Source organism: Prunus avium, chromosome 7 (genome assembly GCF_965620075.1).
Source record: "Prunus avium chromosome 7, drPruAviu1.hap1.1, whole genome shotgun sequence".
Classification (NCBI taxonomy): Eukaryota; Viridiplantae; Streptophyta; class Magnoliopsida; order Rosales; family Rosaceae; genus Prunus; species Prunus avium.
The window spans coordinates 567299-587735 of NC_142290.1; the positions used below are offsets into that span (position 1 = coordinate 567299).

A 20437-nucleotide genomic window follows, 5' to 3' on the forward strand; every position below is an offset into this window, starting at 1 on the left:
TGACAAGGGCTTGGACCCTGGGTCTGGACATAAGGTGAGAATTCCTCTCTCCGTTTTTTGTTTTGCCCTCCCAATAGCAATACTTGTTTTCCTTGGAATTTGAATTTTGAATTTCAAAATTGATGCAGGAACAAGGAGTTTGAGAGGGAAATTGAAAGGGTGCTAGGGTTTTCTCGTGAATCGAGGCGTTGGTACCCTTTTGGCTTTTATAAATAGGAGCTTGGAGTGGAGAAGGTCTCACACTTGAGACTTGAGAAAAATTTTGAGAAAGTGAGGAGGAGAAAAGGTGATTTCCGGCGAGAGACTTGGTGGTGGAGCAGTGATCAAAAAGATTTCCGGCGAGCTCTCCGTGGTGGTTTAAACAAGGTTAGACCTCTGTTGCCTTGAATTTTTGAATTGAATTGTCCTCTTTTGTATGAACATGTTGAGGACTAGGATGAACACTTTGAGTATGAGTATGAACTTGATGAACGCCTTGAACATTGATATGAACTTGTTGAATGTATGTTTCGATCCTTTTTTGCATGTGCATTAGTTCCTTTTCTTGTTTTTGCAAATTGTAGATGTCTGAAAGTTCTGATAGAGAAAGTCATGACCCCCCTGCCTTTGGTGGGGAAGATACCAAAAGTGAGAGCTCCCAGTCAGAGCCAAGCCTTTATGTTTGTTCAGAACATGAGAGTTCCCAGACAGGGGGTGTTGTAGAAGGCGTTATAGAGAGTAGGATGGTAGTACATGAGGGTGATAGGGCTGGGCCATCCATAGACTCTGGGTTGGCTTCATATGATAGGATGTAGAGAAATTACAATGAGTTAGAGGCCGTATTTGATCGTGCTCTGGCCTTACCTTATACAACAGAGGTGGGCTCAAGTAATCAGGCATCTCCATCTGGGTCCGTAGGCGTAGCCGTGGCTTCAGCTTCAGAGGGAGTGGATATACAGGTTGGTGTTCCGTTGGTGAAGCGGAATTCTCTTACAGAAGTAAAGTTGGCCAAGCTTCGGGCGGATTATTGTATTCCACCTTACGTAGGCTTGAGATTACCCACTGTAGTTGATGTGGTTAGATATCCTTCAGATGGGTCGGTGTTGATTTTTACAGATATGTACCAGTATGGCTTCAGACTGCCGTTTCATCCTTGGGTCCAGATGATGTTGGCTAGGCTGGGGTATGCGTCGGGGCAATATAATCCCAACTTTTGGATTCTTCTTCATGGGATTTACATTGCTTGGTGGTTGGTTGGGTTGGATGAGCCAACGTTTGAGCAGTTCATGTACTTGTACTCAATTTCGAAGCAACGGGGAAGTTTTGGCTGGGTACAAGCCAATTGCCGAAAGGCAAAAAAGAGAGGTTATTTTATCAGTCATATGCCTACTAAGAAGTCCTGGAGGAACATGTGGTGCCTGGCTTATGGTGACTGGGAGTGTCCACCCGGGAAGACCGTTGCCAAACACATTCCTACCCACTTCCAGTCTATAGGTCCTTAGCCCCATCCTTTAAGAGTTGTTTTGTTGTGTTTCTCTTGATTCTCCATTGTTGCTTGTGCAAGTGTAGATGGCTGAGTGGTATGTAACATTTGCTGCAGGTTCGGTGAAGTGGGGTCTATCTCCAAGGAGCAAGAAGACGAAGTTAGGAGGGTAAGGTCGCTGTTGTCAGAGACCGAGCGTGAGTGCCGAAACTTAGTCACCCAGAAGAATCTGCTTGAGTCCGGACTTCTGCAAGGAAGTAAGTATCTAGGTCACCTTTGTTGTTTGTCTTCTGGTTCCTTTATGTAATTGTGACTAACTTAGCTTTTGATATGCAGTGGCAGGTGTTATAAAGGGAGCGACTAAGGTTGTCGTGAATATTGATGAGGCCGAGAAGCAGAAGTGGTTGAAGGAAAAGAGGGAGAAGGGGTCGCGGCCCAAAAGAGGTGAGAAAGAGCGAGTTAGGCAGGCTCCTGAGAAGCGCCCTCGAGATGACGATGAGGGGCTCATCTCTGAAGCTGTGGCTGGGAAGAGGAGAGCCCTGGAGGAGGCCCATCAGGATGTGATGGGGACAGGGCCTAGGCTTCCTCCCTTTGATCTGCAGGCCCCGCCGAAGCTTCCCTTCGGCATGGATGAGGTATTTGGTGAGGGGATGGAGGCGGTGGACTTCAGCAGGTTGCGTAGGCAGAAGAAGGAGGTGAGCCTTGCCATGCATCAGCATGAGGTGCCCTTAGTCAACGTCTTTCTGGAAGGCGTCAAGAGTGACCCCGAGACCTTGGCGAGGACGCTGACTTCCTCCTTCGCGGAGTGGGCGCAAAAGATGATCCTGACGTCTGCTTATGTAAGTTGTGTTTGTGTAAGATTTCATATTGCTACGCTTGTTTTTCTTGTACTAACAGTACATTGTTTTGCAAGCCTTTGGCGAGATGTACGTCAATATGGCGAAGGTAGATAAGGAGATTGCCAGGATGAAGAGGCGCGAGCAGATGGCCAAGGACAAGGTAGCGGAGGCTCAAGAGGCTATCCGTGAGAAGAATGCCCTGCTTTTGCAAAAGGCGGGGCTATCCAGAGAGGTAGATGAGCTTAAGGAGAAGCTGGCCGAAGCGGAACGGAAGCTGGCCGAGGCGGAACAGAAGAAAATTGAAGAGATAGCTGCAACCCGAGCTGAAGCGATCTAGTCCTACCGAATTTCAGAGGAGCTGAATAGTTACATCTTGGATCGGTTGGTGGATGAGCAGATTCAGTGGGAGGAGACCCTAGCGAAGTTCAATCCTTCGCTTAAGATTAACTTCGACACGAGTGGTGAGCCTCCTTCGGCTAGTGGCGCTGCCGAAGCTACTGAGTCTGCCGCCGTGGACGTACCTGGGGAGGAGGCTCTCAGTGCTGCGCCTGGGTCAGCCACCATAGATGCTTCGCCTGCCTAGTCCTGGAGGACTTCTCTTGTTTTTGTTATGTATTTGTCTATGTTTGTAACAGTAGCTCTGACTTCTGATTTTGTATGGACGTTTTGCCTTGCCGTGGGCAAGGTTGCCTTAACTTTTATGATATTAGACTTGTTATTTTGATACCAGTTGTGTAGGGAGAGGTTGGGTAGATGCGTAACAGGGTAGGGAGGAGGGGATTGGGTTTATTTATTTATTAGGATTAACTACACTTTAGTCCCTATAGGTTTAGGGTCAATATCGAAATGGGCCCCGAGATTTCAATTTCATCAATTTCATACCGAACGTATCCAAATATGACCAATTCACCCCGTCCGTTAGATTGACCGTTTGGTCAAACGTTAAATATTGATGTGTCAATTGTGGGACTCGCCATAGACCCTGATAACCCATTCCAACTAGGCCTGGGCACAGTTCGGTTTGGACCGGTTCTTACAACAACCCGAAGTTGAAATCGGTACTGTTCACTGGTCCGGTTCGGTTTGGATTTTTACTAAAATGTTTGAGAAAATCAGACCAACTCAGACCGGTTTAGATCCGATTCGGTCCCGATTTTTACGATTTGGGCCAACTCTTCAGCTCAATTGAATTTTTTTGAAGTTTCAGCCCAATTGAAATTTAAAAACTTTTGGAACTAATTATTCACTATTGGCCCAATTCATATCCGCACATTGCAAATTGAATGAAGTCCATCAAGCGTTAATACAACTTTTTTACAAAACAACAAATATCAAGCATTAATATAAAACTTACAACCTTAAAACTTAAATAAAGCAAATTTAATTACGAACAAAAATTACTACCCAAAAAAAATTCAAGCTTTCTCTCTCTAATGGGAAATCCCCTTACTTTGAACCTCTATTTCTCATGGGAAATCCAAGCTTTCACTCTCTCTTCTGTAAGCTCTCACTCTCTCTTCTCTCTTTCACCATCGCGAGAAGCTCTTGGCCTTTCTTGCGTAGCTCTCTCTCGTGTAGCTCTCTCTCTCTCTCTCTCTCTCTCTCTCTCTCTCTCTCTCTGATGCAGTGGTCTTCCTCTTCCATCATTCACCTGCAAAAGGTACTGTTCATCGTCAATTTGAATTGGTTTAGGAGTTTCTCTGAAGTTGGTTTAGAGTTTATGGGTTTCTATCAAATTGGTTTAGGGTTTAGGGGTATCTTTGAAATTGATTTAGGGTTAAGGGGTTTCTTTGAAATTGTCTGATTCTGATGATTCCTTGTTTGAAACATTGAATGGGTTTGCTCTTTGTGGATTGATTCTTGCGTTTGATTTAGGATTCTGTTGTTTTGCTGTTGTTATTGATGTTTTAGTGATGTTTTTTGCTATCGTATTGCCAATTTAGTGGTTTTGTATTGGCATTTTAGAGCTGTTGTATTGCTAGTTTATTATGGTTTTAATGATTTTGGCTATTTATGCAATTGAAGTCTGTGTTTTATGTTGTTCTTTTTTTCATCCAAAGAAGGGAAATTGTAGGTGTCATTTATAGCCTCTACATTACCTGATTTGGTAAATATAAGGTAAATGTGATCATGTTTGTCAATTGAGTTTAGTTTGATGGGTTAATGTTCGAATTGAAATTCTGCCAATTTTGAGAGCTCAATTTCAGCCACTTCCAGCCACTTTTTGGCCTTAGTCCAAGAACAAAAGTGGTTCCAAATTAGGTGTTTTACCTAAGATAGGAGTTTGGGCTGGCGGTTTGGAGATTTTTCGACCGCCGGAATTTTCTATACACACCCACGCGCTGCCGGCGCGTGGGCCAGGTAGCAGGGACCACTCTTGGTTCTAGAATGATCCTTGTGTCCTCACGAGCGCGTAGGAATTCGCGGATCTCAATTCGGATAACGTTTGAACCCCAAACGAATCTTGCATATTGTGCGATTTCCGGGTTCAATATGTTCAGACTGTTGGATCGTAGTCAAACTGGAGTATGTTGATCTAGGTAATTTCAGGATCGTGTAGGATTCGACGGACCGTGAATCGGTGTCCCGGATACTCCGAAAGGCCAACCCTAGGGCTAGGATTACGGAAAATCATTCGTCCGTCTGATCGTGCGATCGTGAGCAATCTGACTGTCCGATCGAGACCAAACTTTCAGAACTTGTGTCCTAGGCATATTGGAACCTCTAGGAAGAGTCGGATTGGAAATTGGAGGTTGTGGATCCCACGGGGTCTCGAGTTGACTTTTTGGGGACTTTATCGCTTTTGAGTCCCGAGTTACTTGTAAGTCATGCCCATTGAGAGAAAAGCTAATGTGCGCATATGAATGATCTTTAAAGTGACGCACGCACTTTTAGGATCGGGGGTCAAGGTTTTAATTTAATATTATACTATTGAGCAGAGTTATTAATAAAATATTATGATGGTTATTCAGGCACCCAGGCACCAGGTGACTCGCAGGAGGGACCTTCAAAGGGTCCAGCTAGCTCAGAGCATATGTGAGTGGACTTTTTGTTTTGTAAATGATCTTGAATAAGTTTATTCATTGATCAGAGTTTCAATAGCATGATTTATCGCTTTTATATGTTTTATTTTATATGCTGCTGAGTTGAGAGTGCCTAGAGATTATGGCATACCAAAATTTTAGATAATTAACAGATAAAATGGCAGTAGAGTTTAGCGATAAATAAGAATTCATTTCATTTCTCATTTACTTTTCTGGAATTATATTTTCTTAGAAACCACCATAGGTACCCAAGAATAATAAAGGTTGCTTTCGGTTTATATGTGTTGCCTACGGATTTAATTGTTGCCTTCGGATATGTCAGCATGCTTGACTTACGCTCCGCGAGTCCTAGAGGTACCCGGACCATGGGAGCAAAGTACGCAATTCAGGTCGACTACATGTCCCCTGAATCCTGCGAGGATTGCGGCTTGGGTTACTTTGTGTTTCCCGAGGTCTGCTAGGACGTGTCACTCCGGTGGCGCGAGGATGGAATTGACGGAATTATAAATGGGTACACCTAGGTGGTAGATTTAAGTTGATTTCAATGCTTTCAAAGAATTAGTGTTTGATCAAGTGTGTGATTGATTTTATATATATATATATATATATATACACGATTGCATTGATTTCAGTACAAGTATAAATAAGAAAATAATTTAGTTTTATAACTGTTTTTACAGAGGGGTTAGTATGTTCATATGTTATTTTCTAAACTTTGTTTTTGGTCCACTCACCTTTTTAATGTTTTGCGCCCCCATGCAGTAGTCGTGCGTTAGTGCGCCATCACCAGGCCGGGTCTATCTTCCGCCACATCCCTTGACAACGTAGGATCTTGAATAACTATTTTTATACTTGTAATCTTTTGTGTAGAGTTCTGATATTGCCCTAGAATGTATCTTTAATTGTTAGAATGTAAATATTTGCACGCTGGCAGTTGGTGTATATTCTTATGTTTATCTGACATGTGTAATTTTGGGATTGGTCTAATTACAGGGGAGACTCTGCTGAATTTTCGGCAGAAGTCAAACTAAAGTTTTATTAAAATTTTGACTAGAAGGGCAATTAGGTCATTTGTGCCCGGCATCTGCCAGGTGTCGAACACACATAAGGTTCGACTCGGATTCCAAAGTGGAATTTGGGTCGGGTCCTGTCATACTTTGTTCAACTTGTTGGCCAAGTTTCCCATAATTTGGCCATGAATATCACATTTGCTTTCCCACCAATCTGTTCCCATTTGAATAACATAATAAACCCGGAAAGAGGGGAGAGAAGAGACAGAAGACAGAAGACAAGATGTTTTACATGGGTTGCCCATTAGGCCCATGCTCATATGCAAGGAACATAAATACTATAAGCATAATATGAAGTGCAAACGTTGAGGCCCCTGTCAAATTCCACTTCCCTCAATGTTTTGATACTTGCTTTTATACCACTTTTACAGATCCAAATAATGGCTTTCTACTCCATATGTAATTTCACAATAAACATATATACACAGATGTATATGTTGTCATTCTAATATATTTCAATATCTTGAAGAATGACCTACTGGAATTTCTAAGCATTGGATGCCACAAATTAGGTAATATAGAGACTATAAATGACACATATAATTTCCCTTCTTTGGATGAAAAAAAAAAAACAAATAGGAAACACAGACTTCAATTGCATAAATCCCCAAAACCATTAAAACCATAATAAACTAGCAATACAACAGCACTAAAATGCCAATGCAAAACCACTAAATTGGCAATACGATAGCAAAAAACAGCACTAAAACATCAATAACAACAGCAAAACAACAGAATCCCAAATCAAACGGAAGAATCAATCCACAAAAAACAAACCCATTCAATGTTTCAAACAAGGAATCATCAGAATCAAACAATTTCAAAGAAACCCCTAAACTCTAAACCAATTTCAGAGATACCCCTAAACCTAAACCAATTTCGAAGAAATCCATAAACTAATTTGATAGAAACCCATAAACCCAAAACCAACTTCAGAGAAACTCCTAAACCAATTCAAATTGATGATGAATAGTACCTTTTGCAGGTGAATGATGGAAGAGGAAGACCACTGCGTCACAGAGAGAGAGAGAGAGAGAGAGCTACACGAGAGAGAGCTGCGCAAGAGAGGCCTAGAGCTTCCCACAATGGTGAAAGAGAGAAAAGAGAGTGAGAGCTGACCGAAGAGAGAGTGAGACCTGAGCAACGAGGATAGAGAGAGTTGCGCAATAGAGAGAGTGAGAGGGGCGATAGAGAGAAAACAAAATTTCTGCAAAAGTGATATGTGTGCAATTAGTAAACAATAAAAATATATTTAGGGAGCTGATTTTCCCACTCCCATTTTCTCCACTTACACTCCCTTTTATTTTAAAATATTTTTTAATCAATTTTGTTTTTTTTAGTTTTTTCTCATTCCTATTATACCCTTACCTACATTAATTTATTTTTACTTCACTTTTATATTATTATTATCTTTTAAAACTTAATTTACTTACACCCCATTTTCAACGGATGGATGAGTTCTTTAAAATTATTATTTTAAAAACAAACAAAATATTTTCCCCAGCAACAGCCCCCTCTCTCTCCCCCTCTCTTCGTCAACCCCCTACTCCTCCTCCCATCTCAACCCAACCCCACACAGCCACCCACCCACCGATAGCCATCGCTGCCCCAACGCACCCATAACCACAAACGACCTTACAGCCCCAAACGCCCGATAGCCAAGCCACACTCAAACCCCAAAACTCTTTTTAAAAAAACCCCGGATCTGGATTTGGTGGTTGAAGAAAGAGGGGGAAAGAGAGAAACAGAGAAAGAGAGGGATAGAAAAGGTATAAAGATCTTAGCTATAGCTACCAGTATATAGATGATTGATGTTATTGGATTTTGGTTATGTTTCTGGAGGAGAAGCTAACAAAAATTGAGGAAGGAAATAAAAAAGGTCCTTCGAGCCTTTGCCATTGGAGCTTCTGTGTTGGCTGTTTAGACCTTCACGAATCACAGGGCAATAAACAGTTGATTTGCTGGGCTTGGTTTTTTTGGTCGAAGAAAGAGGGGAAACAGAGATGGGGAGAGAGAAGACGGAAGGGTGGGTGTGTAGGAGAGAAGATAACCAGAGGGTGGGTGGGTTTGGGATATATTTTTTTGGTTTAAAAAAATTATTTTTAAGGAATTCTTTATTATTATTTTTCACACATCAGCATCTCTCCAAAGTGCTCACTTGCCATGTCATCAAGGATAAAATAGGAAAGAGGAAGAACAAAAAAGAGCAAAATTAATTAAAAAGTATTAAAAAATAAAAGGGAGTGTAAGTTGAGAAAAAGGGAGTGGGAAAATCAGCTCCCTATATTTATAGGTGATAGTTTTAAAATTTTAGGGGAGGGGTGGTATTTTCAGTTAAAATTATAAAAAGGGTGGCATTTTGAGCTATTTCCCAAATTTAAATACCTTATCAGATTCTATCCTTGTATTTTTCTCTCCTCTCGCGATTCTCTCTCTTCGCGCACTTTGGCCGGCGATTTCTCCCAACTCCGGCCACCGTTTCAGGCGAGACCGGTCCCAAAATCTTCCTCTCGACGTCCTCTTTCTAGCCTAGTCATTTTCACAGCTCAAAAACTCAAGGATTGGCTGCTGGAACGACGGGAAGTTTCGGCAGCCGCTGCCACCGTCGCCGTCGACGTTTCCGGCCACCTCACGCTGGTTCAAAATTGGGTTCTGATTCTGAACCAAAGCAAATTCATTGCAGCATCGCACCGCAGGTATACAAAACGGGTCCTAGATTTTTAATTGAAAAAAGTATATTTCTTCCTTTTTTATTCTACCGTTGTATCTTTGATGCTTTCATGGATTCCTAAGTTTGTTGGGACCAAAGTATTTGAGATTTCATGAATTGGGTTGGGGCAGTTTTAGTTGGATATTATAGGTATGAGAACCTAGGTAAAGAGTAGATTTTCATTGTAGCAGAGTTTTAGTGAATGGATATTGCTATTATAGTTTTTTTTGTTCTCTCTTTGGCAGAAGTTTTATTATCAAGCCTGTATTAGTTGAGTTTATAATTCTATTTACTTTCTAATTGCATATCTGTATACTGGAGAGTGTAATCCCTACTGCTTATTCCAATTGTATTGATATTTGTACATGCATGTTTTTAATCAAACCAAAAGTTGATAAAGGATAAGAGCACACTGCTGTTTTGTTATGATATGATTGGTTGAGATTATTGTTTATGGTATGTATGGTTGAGCTTTGTATGCCATGCCTAGCGTCGACAGGATTTTCTGCTTGCAATTCTTGTTTAAGGTTTCAACCTGCAAGGATTCCAAGTAAATTAAATCATATTCGAATTTTCCTTTTTGTTTGTTTTGTTTGACTTTATACTCTGGTTCTTTGTTGCTGCAAATCCGAAACCAATAGTTGCAAACATGGAGGTTTCCTTTTGTTAATCTTAGCCAGTAACCCTTAACCTTGGATTTCTTTGTCTTACCAGATGATCTTGTCATTTTATCCCTTACGATCATTTTACTTTCTCTCATTTCTGTGTATGCATGAGATGCAGGTTTAGTTTTTCTGTTTTGTGGGTCTTTTTACCAAAAAAACTCTCTTTATTGGTATGGTTTTAATACTACTGTTATTCCAACACTAATTATCTATTTATTTATTTATTTTGAGTGTGGGTTTTGTATACTCTTTCCAAGATGTATGTTACTATTTCTCAATGTTCTGTTTCTTATATCTCAAGGCTATACCATCAGTGTAAAAGGAAAGAATCAACGAATGCATAAAAAACGTAGTGGATCTTACACAAGCTGAATTAGGGGGGGACTTTCTTCAAATCCCCAATACTGACTATAAAAAATAGAGTTAATGAATTATGTTTATCTGCCTTTGCTCTTCAAACCTGAAAGGCTTCAATTGACAATTTTAGCGAATAAACTATGGTCTTATACAGTATATCATCCAAAAAGATATTTATTATTTGTTAACAAACAAGAAGAAGACAACATTCCAGATCTTTAATTTTGAGTGTTGGCTTGGTTAACTTTGACGAGTTAACTCAGGGAGTTGATCGATCCAACTCAGCCCCACTGTTGATTGGAGTGGACGTGGTTCTGTAACTTTGGGGTCAGGAAATAATTTTGCTCTTTATCAATTTTGGCATAGAGATTTTACAAGTACAAATATGGAGCCCGAGGTGGTTCATGCAGAGCTGGTGTTGCCAACCCACTTGAGCTTCAAGCGGATTCAGATGTACGAGAAGTACCCAAAAGGCCAATCAAGAGGGAGACACTGGAAACACCTCAAGCAGATCATTCAGGCCGAGAATTACCAGAATTACCCACCCAATGAACCCAATTGTAAGTAATACTTATATAGTTAACTTCAAGCTTTCACTTTTACCCCCTTACATTAGTTGTTATTCAAACTGAAAATCTAGTGCTCAAGATGGTATCCCTCTTTGCTATTTTGAATTAACTGTGACCGTTAGTATGGCTTTAATAGCGCATAAGAAATTTTCTAGTTTGTATAGAAACCATATTTATTTTAGCTTAGTATTTTAAGCATACTAATGGCAAGTGTTCTCATTTTTCTTTTTTTTTCAAATGTCCCATGCTTGCAGATGTTAATATAGAGTTGCCGCCCTCTATGCATCCATGCAAGAGAATTTGTGATATAACAGGATACGAGGTATTGTGAAATTTTTGTGAAGATACGGATACCTCCTGTACTTGTGCACAGCCTTTTAGTAATAGATGAAACTTGGCTGAGTTGAGCTCCAGCCAGACATTCATATGTTGCCTGTTATGTTTCCTCGCTGTATAGTTAGTGATCTGATCAAAGGTTCCAAGGAGAATTTCTATGACACATTCCTATTGATGTTAACTAATATATTGAATATTAAAATGTCCAAAGCTTTTCTATTCATATTACCAATTTCGTTATCTATTCAGTGGAGAATGATGAATGATCTGCTTCTGTGCACCATGCAGGCACCTTACTATGATCCAAGGACCGGCCTCCGCTATGCCAATGCTGATATCTTCAAGCTCATAAGATCTCTCCCCAATGAATATGTCCAAAGATATCTGGCTCTCAGAAATGCTGCTGTGGTTTTGAAGTAACATTTGGTACTTTTCAGCTTCTCAAGGCGGGATTCACTTTTTCTCAGCTTCAATTATCCTTGAAACTGGAAATATTGTAACTGTGGTATGTATGCTTAAGGAAATTTGCCTTGAAGTATTAATAATTTAAATAATATCAGAGATACACTAGTGTATATCATAGTTTGGCATTTTCCTGTTCCCAAGTTTATTTTTGATGTGTAATATGAGTAGTATTATTTCAAATTTAGTAATAAAAATAATGAGGTAATGATGCAAAGTGGACCTGAATGTCAAATACTAGAATATTCTTTGATCTCTCTCCCTCTCTCTCATCTTCATGATATCTAATTTCAGGGTCAGGGGGAAAGGGAGATTTTAGAGTAATCAACTTGGGCTGCTTGTTATTAGGACTCTTAGGCTTAGTTTGGTATTGCTGCGCTTTTTAAAAAAACTGCTTCTGCTGTGCTGTGAGAATAAACAGCTGTGAAGTGAAGCAGCTAGGTGTTTGGTAATTCGTATTTGTAAAAGTGCTGTGAGTAAAAAAAGCAGTGTCATAGCGTTTGGTAAACTTTTTTTTAGAAGTGCTGTGAGAGTGTATAATGACCAAAAAGGGCATAATACAAAAGTGTTATTTATTTATTTATTTATTTGTAAAACACAAGGAAGTTCAATACACTTACAATTTTTTTTAAAAAGAATCTTAATTATAATTTACACTTTTCCCACACAAAAAGAAAAAAAAAACTCAATGGAGATATTTGGTATTTGGGTTTGGCGATGACGCTTGGGGTTTTTTTTAGTTGGAGGGAAAGAAGATATTCTGGGTCTGTAAAATAGGGAGGTGGGTTGGTGAGGTTTTGGGTTGAGATGGTAGCTTTGACGGGTTGAGGAAGGGGAGGAAGTTGCAGAGAGAGGATGAGGCAAGCAATCCAGAAAATAAAAAAGGAACGACACTTGGGAGGTTCGAACTCGGGATGATGAGGATATAACATGTAATTGTGTGAAACAAATAAGGGCAATATGGGCAATTTGAAATTTTCATTTAAACCTCCGCATGCTTCTCCTCGCAGCAGTTTTCAGAAGCAGCTCCCCACCTGCTTCTGTTTTTCAGCTTTGAATGACAGCAACTTATTAAATAAGCAACTTATTTTTGTTTTACCAAACACCCAAATCTCCAAAACTTTTTTTTAAAGCTGCTTATTTTTTAAGTTAAGCAACCCCAAACCAGCCCTTACTATTTACCAATTTGATGCTAAAGGAGGAACAGAAAGCAACTGCTTGTTTTGAAATGACAGAATCACACAATACATCATTGATCAATGTAAGCCAATGTTGTGTCTACCCTTATGAAGGACAACAACATTTAGGTCCTTAGGGATTAGGACCTTGTCGTTACAACTTATGTAACCAAATAAAATGAAACTAATGAAATTTACGGAACTCATAAAACTCGGAAGCATATTGATGCAACCCAAAAATATTAAGGAAACTATTGTTCAAGTTATTCCCATGCAACAATAGCAATACCACATCAGTAAACATGAATAGGAGGAGCCTCATGAGATTCCTCATATTTATTCAAAGTGGCAGGTCCCGATCAGCTCAGGGTTAGGCTTCCCACCCTCGGAGGACAGTTGCCCTTGCAACGCGGTTAACTCCAAGCGTGAAGGCTCCCATCCGGAGGTCACAGTTGTGGGTTTTGCACATCTCCTTCACATCTTTGAAGCCTTTGGTCATGTAAGTCCTCAGCTCATTGTTCACCTTTTCTTCATCCCACAAGAAACCTTGGATGTTCTGCACCGCAAAACCCACCAAATTTAGTAAAACTATATTTGCTAAAGTTAGAATGTTGTTCAGAGTTGAATAAGATGTATGATACCTGTACCCACTCAAAGTAACTAACAGTAACTCCTCCAGAGTTTGCATATATATCGGGAAGAATTACAACACCTTTCTTTGATAAGATCTGCAATTTAAGAGAGTATAATCATTATTAACCAAAGATTACTTGCTTAACTGTTCCCTGCCTCTGTAACTTTAATTATCAGGCAATTAAGCACTAACCTCATCGGCCTCGGGGTCAGTGGGGTGATTAGCTGCTTCAATGATAAACTTGGCTTTTATGTCATTTGCATTTTCCCTTCAATCAAGAACAACATTTAGGTTATATCCATGCTCTAAGCTTTCATCATGGATGCTGGCAAAAAATCTTGATGTTTCCAATATTTCTAAAGTTTAAAGTAGTACCTGTTGATGACACCTCCCAGGGCTGCTGGAATGAGAATGTCACAGTCTTCAACCAATATTGAGGTGGGATCTATTGGGTCCCCACCATGGAACCCCTTGACACCCCTCTTCTCTTTCACATGGTTGAGTAGGCTTGGAATGTCTAGTCCTTTGCTGTTCTTTACGGCTCCACTGATATCACTCACTGCAACTATTTTGCCACCACTCTCATGGATGAGTTGGGCAGCCCAGGAGCCCACATTCCCAAAACCCTGAGATTGATGCAAATATACCATTCAATTCTTCAATTCATTTCAGTTTAGAGATGTGATTAATTGACTAGGAGCCTAGTGTTGTGTAGAAGTGCACCTGGATAATGAACCGTTGTCCGGAGATGCTCTTTCCATGCTCATTGAGTAAAGCCTCTGTTGCGAAAAGCACTCCTCTTCCCGTTGCTGCATCTCTTCCCAGAGATCCACCAAGATCCTAATTTACACAAGAGACAATATGAGCCAACATGATGATTTTAGCAAAGAGAAGAATGTGGTAGGCACTTGTTCACCAACATATATACTCACAGTAGGTTTTCCAGTCACTACGGCAGGCGAGTAGCCATGAAATTTTGAGTACTCATCTAAGATCCATGCCATGGTCTGTTTAGACACCGAAAAACGAAAAAAAGAAGAAGGGAAAATTGATAAAAGTCAGTCTGAAATTCAAGTTGATAAAATTTAGTCTTGTAAAGTACGGAAAGGAAAATGTGGGATGGTGAACCTGTGGACCCGTCCCCATATCTGGTGCTGGAACATCAGTGTGGATGCCTATAAGATCATGTATCTTTTGGGTGAAAACTCTGGTGAGCCGTTCTAGTTCTGAAACACTCAACTCCCCTGGATCACATCCTATCCCACCTTTGGCACCACCGTATGGGATGTTAGCCACCGCCGTCTTCCACGTCATTAGCTGTGCTAGAGCATTCACCTCATCTGGGTCGACCTACATTCATTTTCCATCCATAAAACACATATTATATACATATTCATAAATATTCTTACACAAAATAGAAAAAAAAAAGTGTTACTAATATATCTGAAAAAAAAAAATTGGTATGTCATACAAAAGATTACCTCTGGGTGATATCTAATTCCTCCCTTCATGGGGCCTCTGGCATTGTCATGTTGAACCCTGAACCCAACAAATGAAGCCAAACTCCCATCATCTTTTGGTATGGTGCACTCAACCTGTCAAAATAGTTCCAAAACCAAAAATCAAATGACCAAATTATATTGGTTTCGAACCGATGCACACTCCTAAACTAAGTAAACAACTGAGCTTTATCAACCACTAGAGGAGAGAGACACGAGTCTAATTAGATTATACATTTAGAAAGGTAATATATTTATAATTACCTTGATTTCCCTAAATGGTATTAGTAAACTTCTCTCAAGCTTGGAGTCCAATCCCAAAAGCCGAGCTGCCAACTTGAAGTTTCTGTTGGTTGCCACCAATGCGTTCATCTTGAATCTGAGTCTGAGAAGCTAAATACTAACAATTATTCAGTGCCTGCTTAGATAGATGAAAAAAATACATCAATTTATTTGCACTCTACAAGAATTCGTCGAAGTTCACATCGAACAAATAAAATGCACAAGATGATCAAAGGCAGAAAATAAAATAAGAAATAGAGGAAATCAGATTTTCTATAAAACTCTTGTAGCTTACAAATAATTTAATGTGCTTTGGTGCATCAATTCAAGATGGCTTTTCTTATCATAAACATCTGCATTTAACAATGGTGCTATTCAACCATAGCATCATGTACAACATTAATGCCAACTTAATTAGCTAACTTAGCCAAGTTGGCTAGAGCGGATGTGCTCTCCACTCTGCATCTAAGTTCGAATCTCCCCGCTTGTATCCAAAATGAAATCAAACTATTGAAAAAAAGGAAAAAAAGAAGAAGAAGAAAGACATCATATATAAATTTAAAGAAAGTGGAGCCCCTGAAGTGAGATTATAATTAAAGTTGACTGAATGACTTGTGAGAGTGATACCACTAGAAAATTTGCAACTAGTGAGTAGTGACTAAATAAACCAATATTGATGATGTTGATCTACTGGATTCTGATTTGTAATTCATAACATTAATATTTCCACACACAAAAAAAAGACGACAAAATGTGCTTGACTTGAGGAATAATTTTTAAAAACCCTGATTAGATTTAGAAACATAATCCCAATGTCCAAAAACCAAAAAGCCAACAAACCAAAAAGGAGAGGGAAACCTGGAAAATGATGAAGTGATATTGGGTATTATTTTGATCTATCAAAGTTATAAGCATCTTCTGTCCAATAAAGCAAAAGGCAAAGGGTCTGTAGAAACTGTTTTCAGCCAAAAATAACCCTAACTCTAAAATCAGACCCAAAAAAAAAAAAAAAACTGTTTGTATACATGTGTATGAACAAAATCAGACCAAAAAAAGTAAAGAAAAATGTGATAGACAAGGGCATGTGGTTCATGTTTTTGACCTAAATATATGTAAGCCTGGCCAACCTACCTTCCTATGAATGTTGCATATGGAAAAAAAGTAGCTTCCAGTTGCAGATAATCAGCTAAAAGCTTAAAAAAGCATATGATTCCATGAGCCAAAAAAATTAATTTAAAAAAAAAAAAAAAACTTCTGAGACTTTTGTGGAAATAGCAAAGCCACCCCCTCTTTCTTTAAAAATCAATATGTGCAGTATTTAAATTTAAATATATATTATTATACTCTAGTCTCTACTTAGCTAGCTAGCTAGCTAGGTATACGTATTTTAGAGCATCCACAAACTGTTGGACTCCCTAAATCACCTCCTTAGATAAAATTTAGGGTGAAAGTAAGAAAACTCACCTCTAACCATGCTCAGCTCCTAAAATAGGAGCTCCTAAATATGAGAAGAGAGAATGAACTCCTAGTGGCTCCCTATAATTTAATGGTACTATATTTAATGAATATTTTAAAACCTCTAATCAATATTGTCTATTTTTATATTATTTTTTCATAGAGATTAACCATTTATGTTGAATAAAAATATAATTCTAGCATTTATGACTCCCTAAACTATTGAGTATGATTGAAGTTGAAATTTTATAGAGAGCCCCCAAAATAATTTTTGTGTGTTTTTAACTAAATTTTAACTGAAAAATAGAGAGCACGATTGTAGATGCTCTTAATACCTGTTAAGGGCACTGCCCTTTGGAGCGGTTCATGTATAAACTTTTGAATTAAATACCAGAAATAAAATAATTAAAGAAGAAACACCTTAATTAGTGATTTAATTGAATAGCGGACTCATCTTCATTATTGGTCTAACCTTTCCTGCTTTAGGGGAGTCAGTATCTCTCAGCTCTTTTTCAACATCAATTTTCCTTTTTCTTTCTTTTTTTCAATTTTATTTTTTTAATAATTTTAAGAAGACTTGGGTCGGTAGCTTCTTTGTATGTCAACTTTTTTGTCACTTAGTTCATACCAATGCATGAAAAACAAAGTATAATGTGAAACGAACCTTTTGCTCCAGTTTAGTGAAATTAGAAAAATATCCCTCCCATTTTCTCTCTTGACGTAATAAATTTTACAAATCCAGCCAAATTAAAAAAAAAATTATTGCGAAGATTTTTGAGAAGAATAAATTGTCAGTATAAAACTTTTCATAGTTTACATGTCCCTCGTATTGTATGTGTGAAGAAAATACGATCACTATATAAATTGTCAATATAGCAGAACTAATGTAAAACTAAATCCATTTGAAAGCCGGCACATGTGATCAAGTGATAACAAAAGAGGTGAAGTGTAAATTTTGACTGCGTACATAATATTCAGTTGATATACTTAATTGTATGGTTCACAGGTAATTGCACGCATTTGAAGTTTTCTTTAAGACTTAGTATATACCTGACGAGAAATTGGGTGAGAGGAGAGATGACTCTTCATTACCCTCAAACTTAGCGTTATTGAACGGATATGTTCATAACTATTTTGGAAACTTGAAAGGAGGTAGAAAATAAAAATGAAGTGTGTATACTCTCATTCCATGTCCATGACACATGAAGCAAGATCGGAAGATGGATGCTTACGTGCATGTAATTAGTGTTACTTGTTAATTAAGGAAAGCTCGAAATTGATAATGATGATGATGAGGGATCGATCCTCAACTTCTTGGATATTTGCATGTGCACATAACATCTATATATATATATATATATATATATATATATATATATATATATATATATATATATCTATATTTATATATAGATATAAGAGAAAACCAAATAAGAAAGCAAAATTTGGAAACAATTGTGTGAGAGATGATAGTGTAGAATTGAGAGAGACAATAAAGGATGTAGAATATGAATAAATTTAAAGTCTACTCACAGTGGTTTATTAGTTAAGAGAGAGATATAGAGAGAAGAAGGATGAGCCCAAAATTCAGCGGCAGCTGAATTCAATCCAATATTATTAGGTAGGTATGTGTGCTTCAACTGAACTCAAGAGAGAGAGAGAGAGAGTTGAACTTGTTGGAGATCATATGTGAAGGAATATGTGTGTGTGTGTGTATATATGGAGCAAAAACCAATAATAAGGGAATTGAAATTTGGACAAAAAGTAGAATCCAATTCTCTACCTACGGAAACAGAAGAATCTCATATTCTACTTCAGAATTTTCTGTGTGTGTGTATATATATAAAGAAGAAGACACAGTCTATCTTTCTATCTGCAGTCTGTGGAAAGTGCAAAAAACGGTGATGATTAATTGTGTCATAAGAATATAAGAGAATTGGGTGGAATATATACGATGCTCTCTCTCTCTCCTACCTGTGGGATTTTGTACCTCTCAGATTCCTACACCACCCCCCCACTCATTAATTAATTTCCACACAATATTAATCTTAGTTATCAATGTATATATACAGTCCTCCTTCTACGAATTTTTTTATAATTAATTTCGAATTCAAGTGATTTTTGAGAGAATATCTAAAACTTAGACTATTTGGATTATCGAAATACAATGCGTAGTGAGGCGTACAAGGATGTCTATCAAATAAGTTTGTTTGAAGGATCCCTTAACTAAAGCGTATGAGAGAGAGAGAGAGAGAGAGAGAGAGAGAGAGATGGAAGGAGCTAGCTAGGTGCAAAGTGCGAATGCATCTAGAGGTAAGTGAATCCGACGCAAAACCCACATTGAAAACTTCTACAATAATTCTAAGTTAACACTAATTAACTAAACAAAATATATATATATATATATATATATATATATATATATATATATAGAGAGAGAGAGAGAGAGAGAGAGAGAGAGAGAGATATGAGCTGAAAGGATACAAAACATGGCAAGTTCAATCAATAAAGCAAAGCATGATGAACACATTTCTTAATTCAAATCACGACAATTTAATGATCAAAAGAATCTCCTTTCTAGTTATCTATTAACCAATTAATTTAACCTGGTTAATTCACTATGATGATTGAATTATGAGACCAAAAAACAACAAAAAAGAGCCCTTTAATAATTGATAGACATCTCAATCGTAATGAACCTTAGTGAAATATGATGTAAATATATAGGGGGTTTCACTAAAACACCCAAAATGGGGGCTGAAATTATAAAAAAACCCAACACCCAAAACACTTTATAAACACACCCAAAACCCATCATTACACACACTCAAAACTCATTTATAAACACACCCAAAAAATATACAATTGTTGATTTTGGGTGTGTTTCTATGTTTAAATAGTGTGTGGGTTTTTTTATAAATACATGCCTAGGATTGGGTTTATTTATAATAATCTAAAATATATATCATAAACATCAAAATTTGGACACCTCGAACCTTAAATGAAATTTTATGTAACTTATGGGGAAGAAATTGATGTTTCATACGCATAGCTTGAGTACGCATTGTATCTTGAGCACATCCACATTGCAGTAAAACTAAAAGTATGATTCAATATTAATAATTATAATACATATTTTAAATACAATTTTGCATATTGTCTAAAATTAAAATATGTTTGCCACAATTGATTACTTTTGATAGACAATGCATGGCCTATCTCCTAGCTATCCTTTTGATTTATTCATATCTTACTCAACAAGGAAGGTGTCTATGTGGAGCCTTCCCTGGTTATGGGCGGAATCATGAATTTTTTAACAGGTAGGCTAGTTATAAGGTTGTTAACTTAAAATCTAATGATTAAATTTGTTTTTTTGGTACTTATACCATTTCTATAGTCGTTTATAAATAAAAGTATAGTCATATAGCTTCATTGACTAATTTTCAATAAACTTTAACATAAGACAAATACATATTTAATCTAATTTAAACTACGGAGAAGAGGATTCGAATTCTGATGCAAAGTGGGGAGCACATCTGCTGTAACCAACTTGACTAAATCCATATATACAAAGTGGGTGTTACTAGGTATAAAGCATTAGAATCAGGGAATGAAATGCTCTAGTTTTTCCCATAAAAAGAAGGACATGTGAAGCCAATGGAATGGAGGCTGAGAGGTTGGACTCCACTACACCAAACTAGTATAGTACAAAGTGATAAAAAAAGAGATAAAACAAGGCAAAAAGGAAGGCATGCATTACCACGCCCACTAAGCCCTACTTGGCTACTATATATGCCCCTATCTACATATCCAAAAGAAGCTTGTTGCTTACACGAACTCTCTCTAGGGCTAGGCTGTATAAACATGTTTACTTA

The 20437-nt window shown here is 38.1% G+C and overlaps 2 protein-coding genes across 6 annotated transcripts; one reads left to right on the top strand and one right to left on the bottom strand.

The window, feature by feature from the left end:
- Positions 1 to 8745: 8745 nt before the first annotated feature.
- On the top strand, positions 8746 to 11736 carry LOC110760576 (chromatin-remodeling complex subunit). 2 transcript variants are annotated; one of them, XM_021962877.2, is made up of 4 exons: positions 8746 to 9111; positions 10411 to 10707; positions 10971 to 11038; positions 11341 to 11736. In XM_021962877.2, the coding sequence occupies exons 2-4, from the start codon at positions 10533 to 10535 to the stop codon at positions 11470 to 11472; spliced, it is 375 nt and encodes a 124-aa protein (XP_021818569.1). In that variant the 5' UTR covers positions 8746 to 9111; positions 10411 to 10532; the 3' UTR covers positions 11473 to 11736. The 2 variants fall into 2 exon arrangements, with proteins under 2 accessions (XP_021818569.1, XP_021818568.1); XM_021962876.2 differs by having other exon boundaries at positions 8759 to 9111; positions 10514 to 10707.
- Positions 11737 to 12714: 978 nt separating this feature from the next.
- On the bottom strand, positions 12715 to 18339 carry LOC110748748 (glutamate dehydrogenase 1). 4 transcript variants are annotated; one of them, XM_088243924.1, is made up of 10 exons: positions 18096 to 18339; positions 15090 to 15218; positions 14808 to 14921; positions 14455 to 14676; positions 14259 to 14333; positions 14050 to 14166; positions 13702 to 13952; positions 13519 to 13594; positions 13334 to 13420; positions 12715 to 13248 (listed from the first exon to the last, which is right to left on the bottom strand). In XM_088243924.1, exons 2-10 carry the CDS (start codon positions 15195 to 15197, stop codon positions 13063 to 13065), a joined length of 1236 nt encoding a protein of 411 aa, XP_088100050.1. In that variant the 5' UTR covers positions 15198 to 15218; positions 18096 to 18339; the 3' UTR covers positions 12715 to 13062. The 4 variants fall into 4 exon arrangements, with proteins under 4 accessions (XP_088100050.1, XP_088100048.1, XP_088100049.1 ...); XM_088243922.1 differs by having other exon boundaries at positions 15090 to 15243; XM_088243923.1 differs by having other exon boundaries at positions 15090 to 15246.
- Positions 18340 to 20437: the final 2098 nt, after the last annotated feature.

Excerpts from the sequence above, each read along its gene's own strand:
- LOC110760576 (XM_021962877.2), top strand. The coding sequence starts at position 10,533 with ATGGAGCCCGAGGTGGTTCATGCAGAGCTGGTGTTGCCAACCCACTTG. Across the intron at positions 10,708-10,970 it reads CCCACCCAATGAACCCAATT|ATGTTAATATAGAGTTGCCG; the intron begins GTAAGTAATACT and ends CCATGCTTGCAG. Across the intron at positions 11,039-11,340 it reads GTGATATAACAGGATACGAG|GCACCTTACTATGATCCAAG; the intron begins GTATTGTGAAAT and ends TGCACCATGCAG.
- LOC110748748 (XM_088243924.1), bottom strand. The coding sequence starts at position 15,197 with ATGAACGCATTGGTGGCAACCAACAGAAACTTCAAGTTGGCAGCTCGG. Across the intron at positions 14,922-15,089 it reads TACCATTTAGGGAAATCAAG|GTTGAGTGCACCATACCAAA; the intron begins GTAATTATAAAT and ends CTATTTTGACAG. Across the intron at positions 13,249-13,333 it reads GTTACTTTGAGTGGGTACAG|AACATCCAAGGTTTCTTGTG; the intron begins GTATCATACATC and ends TTTGCGGTGCAG.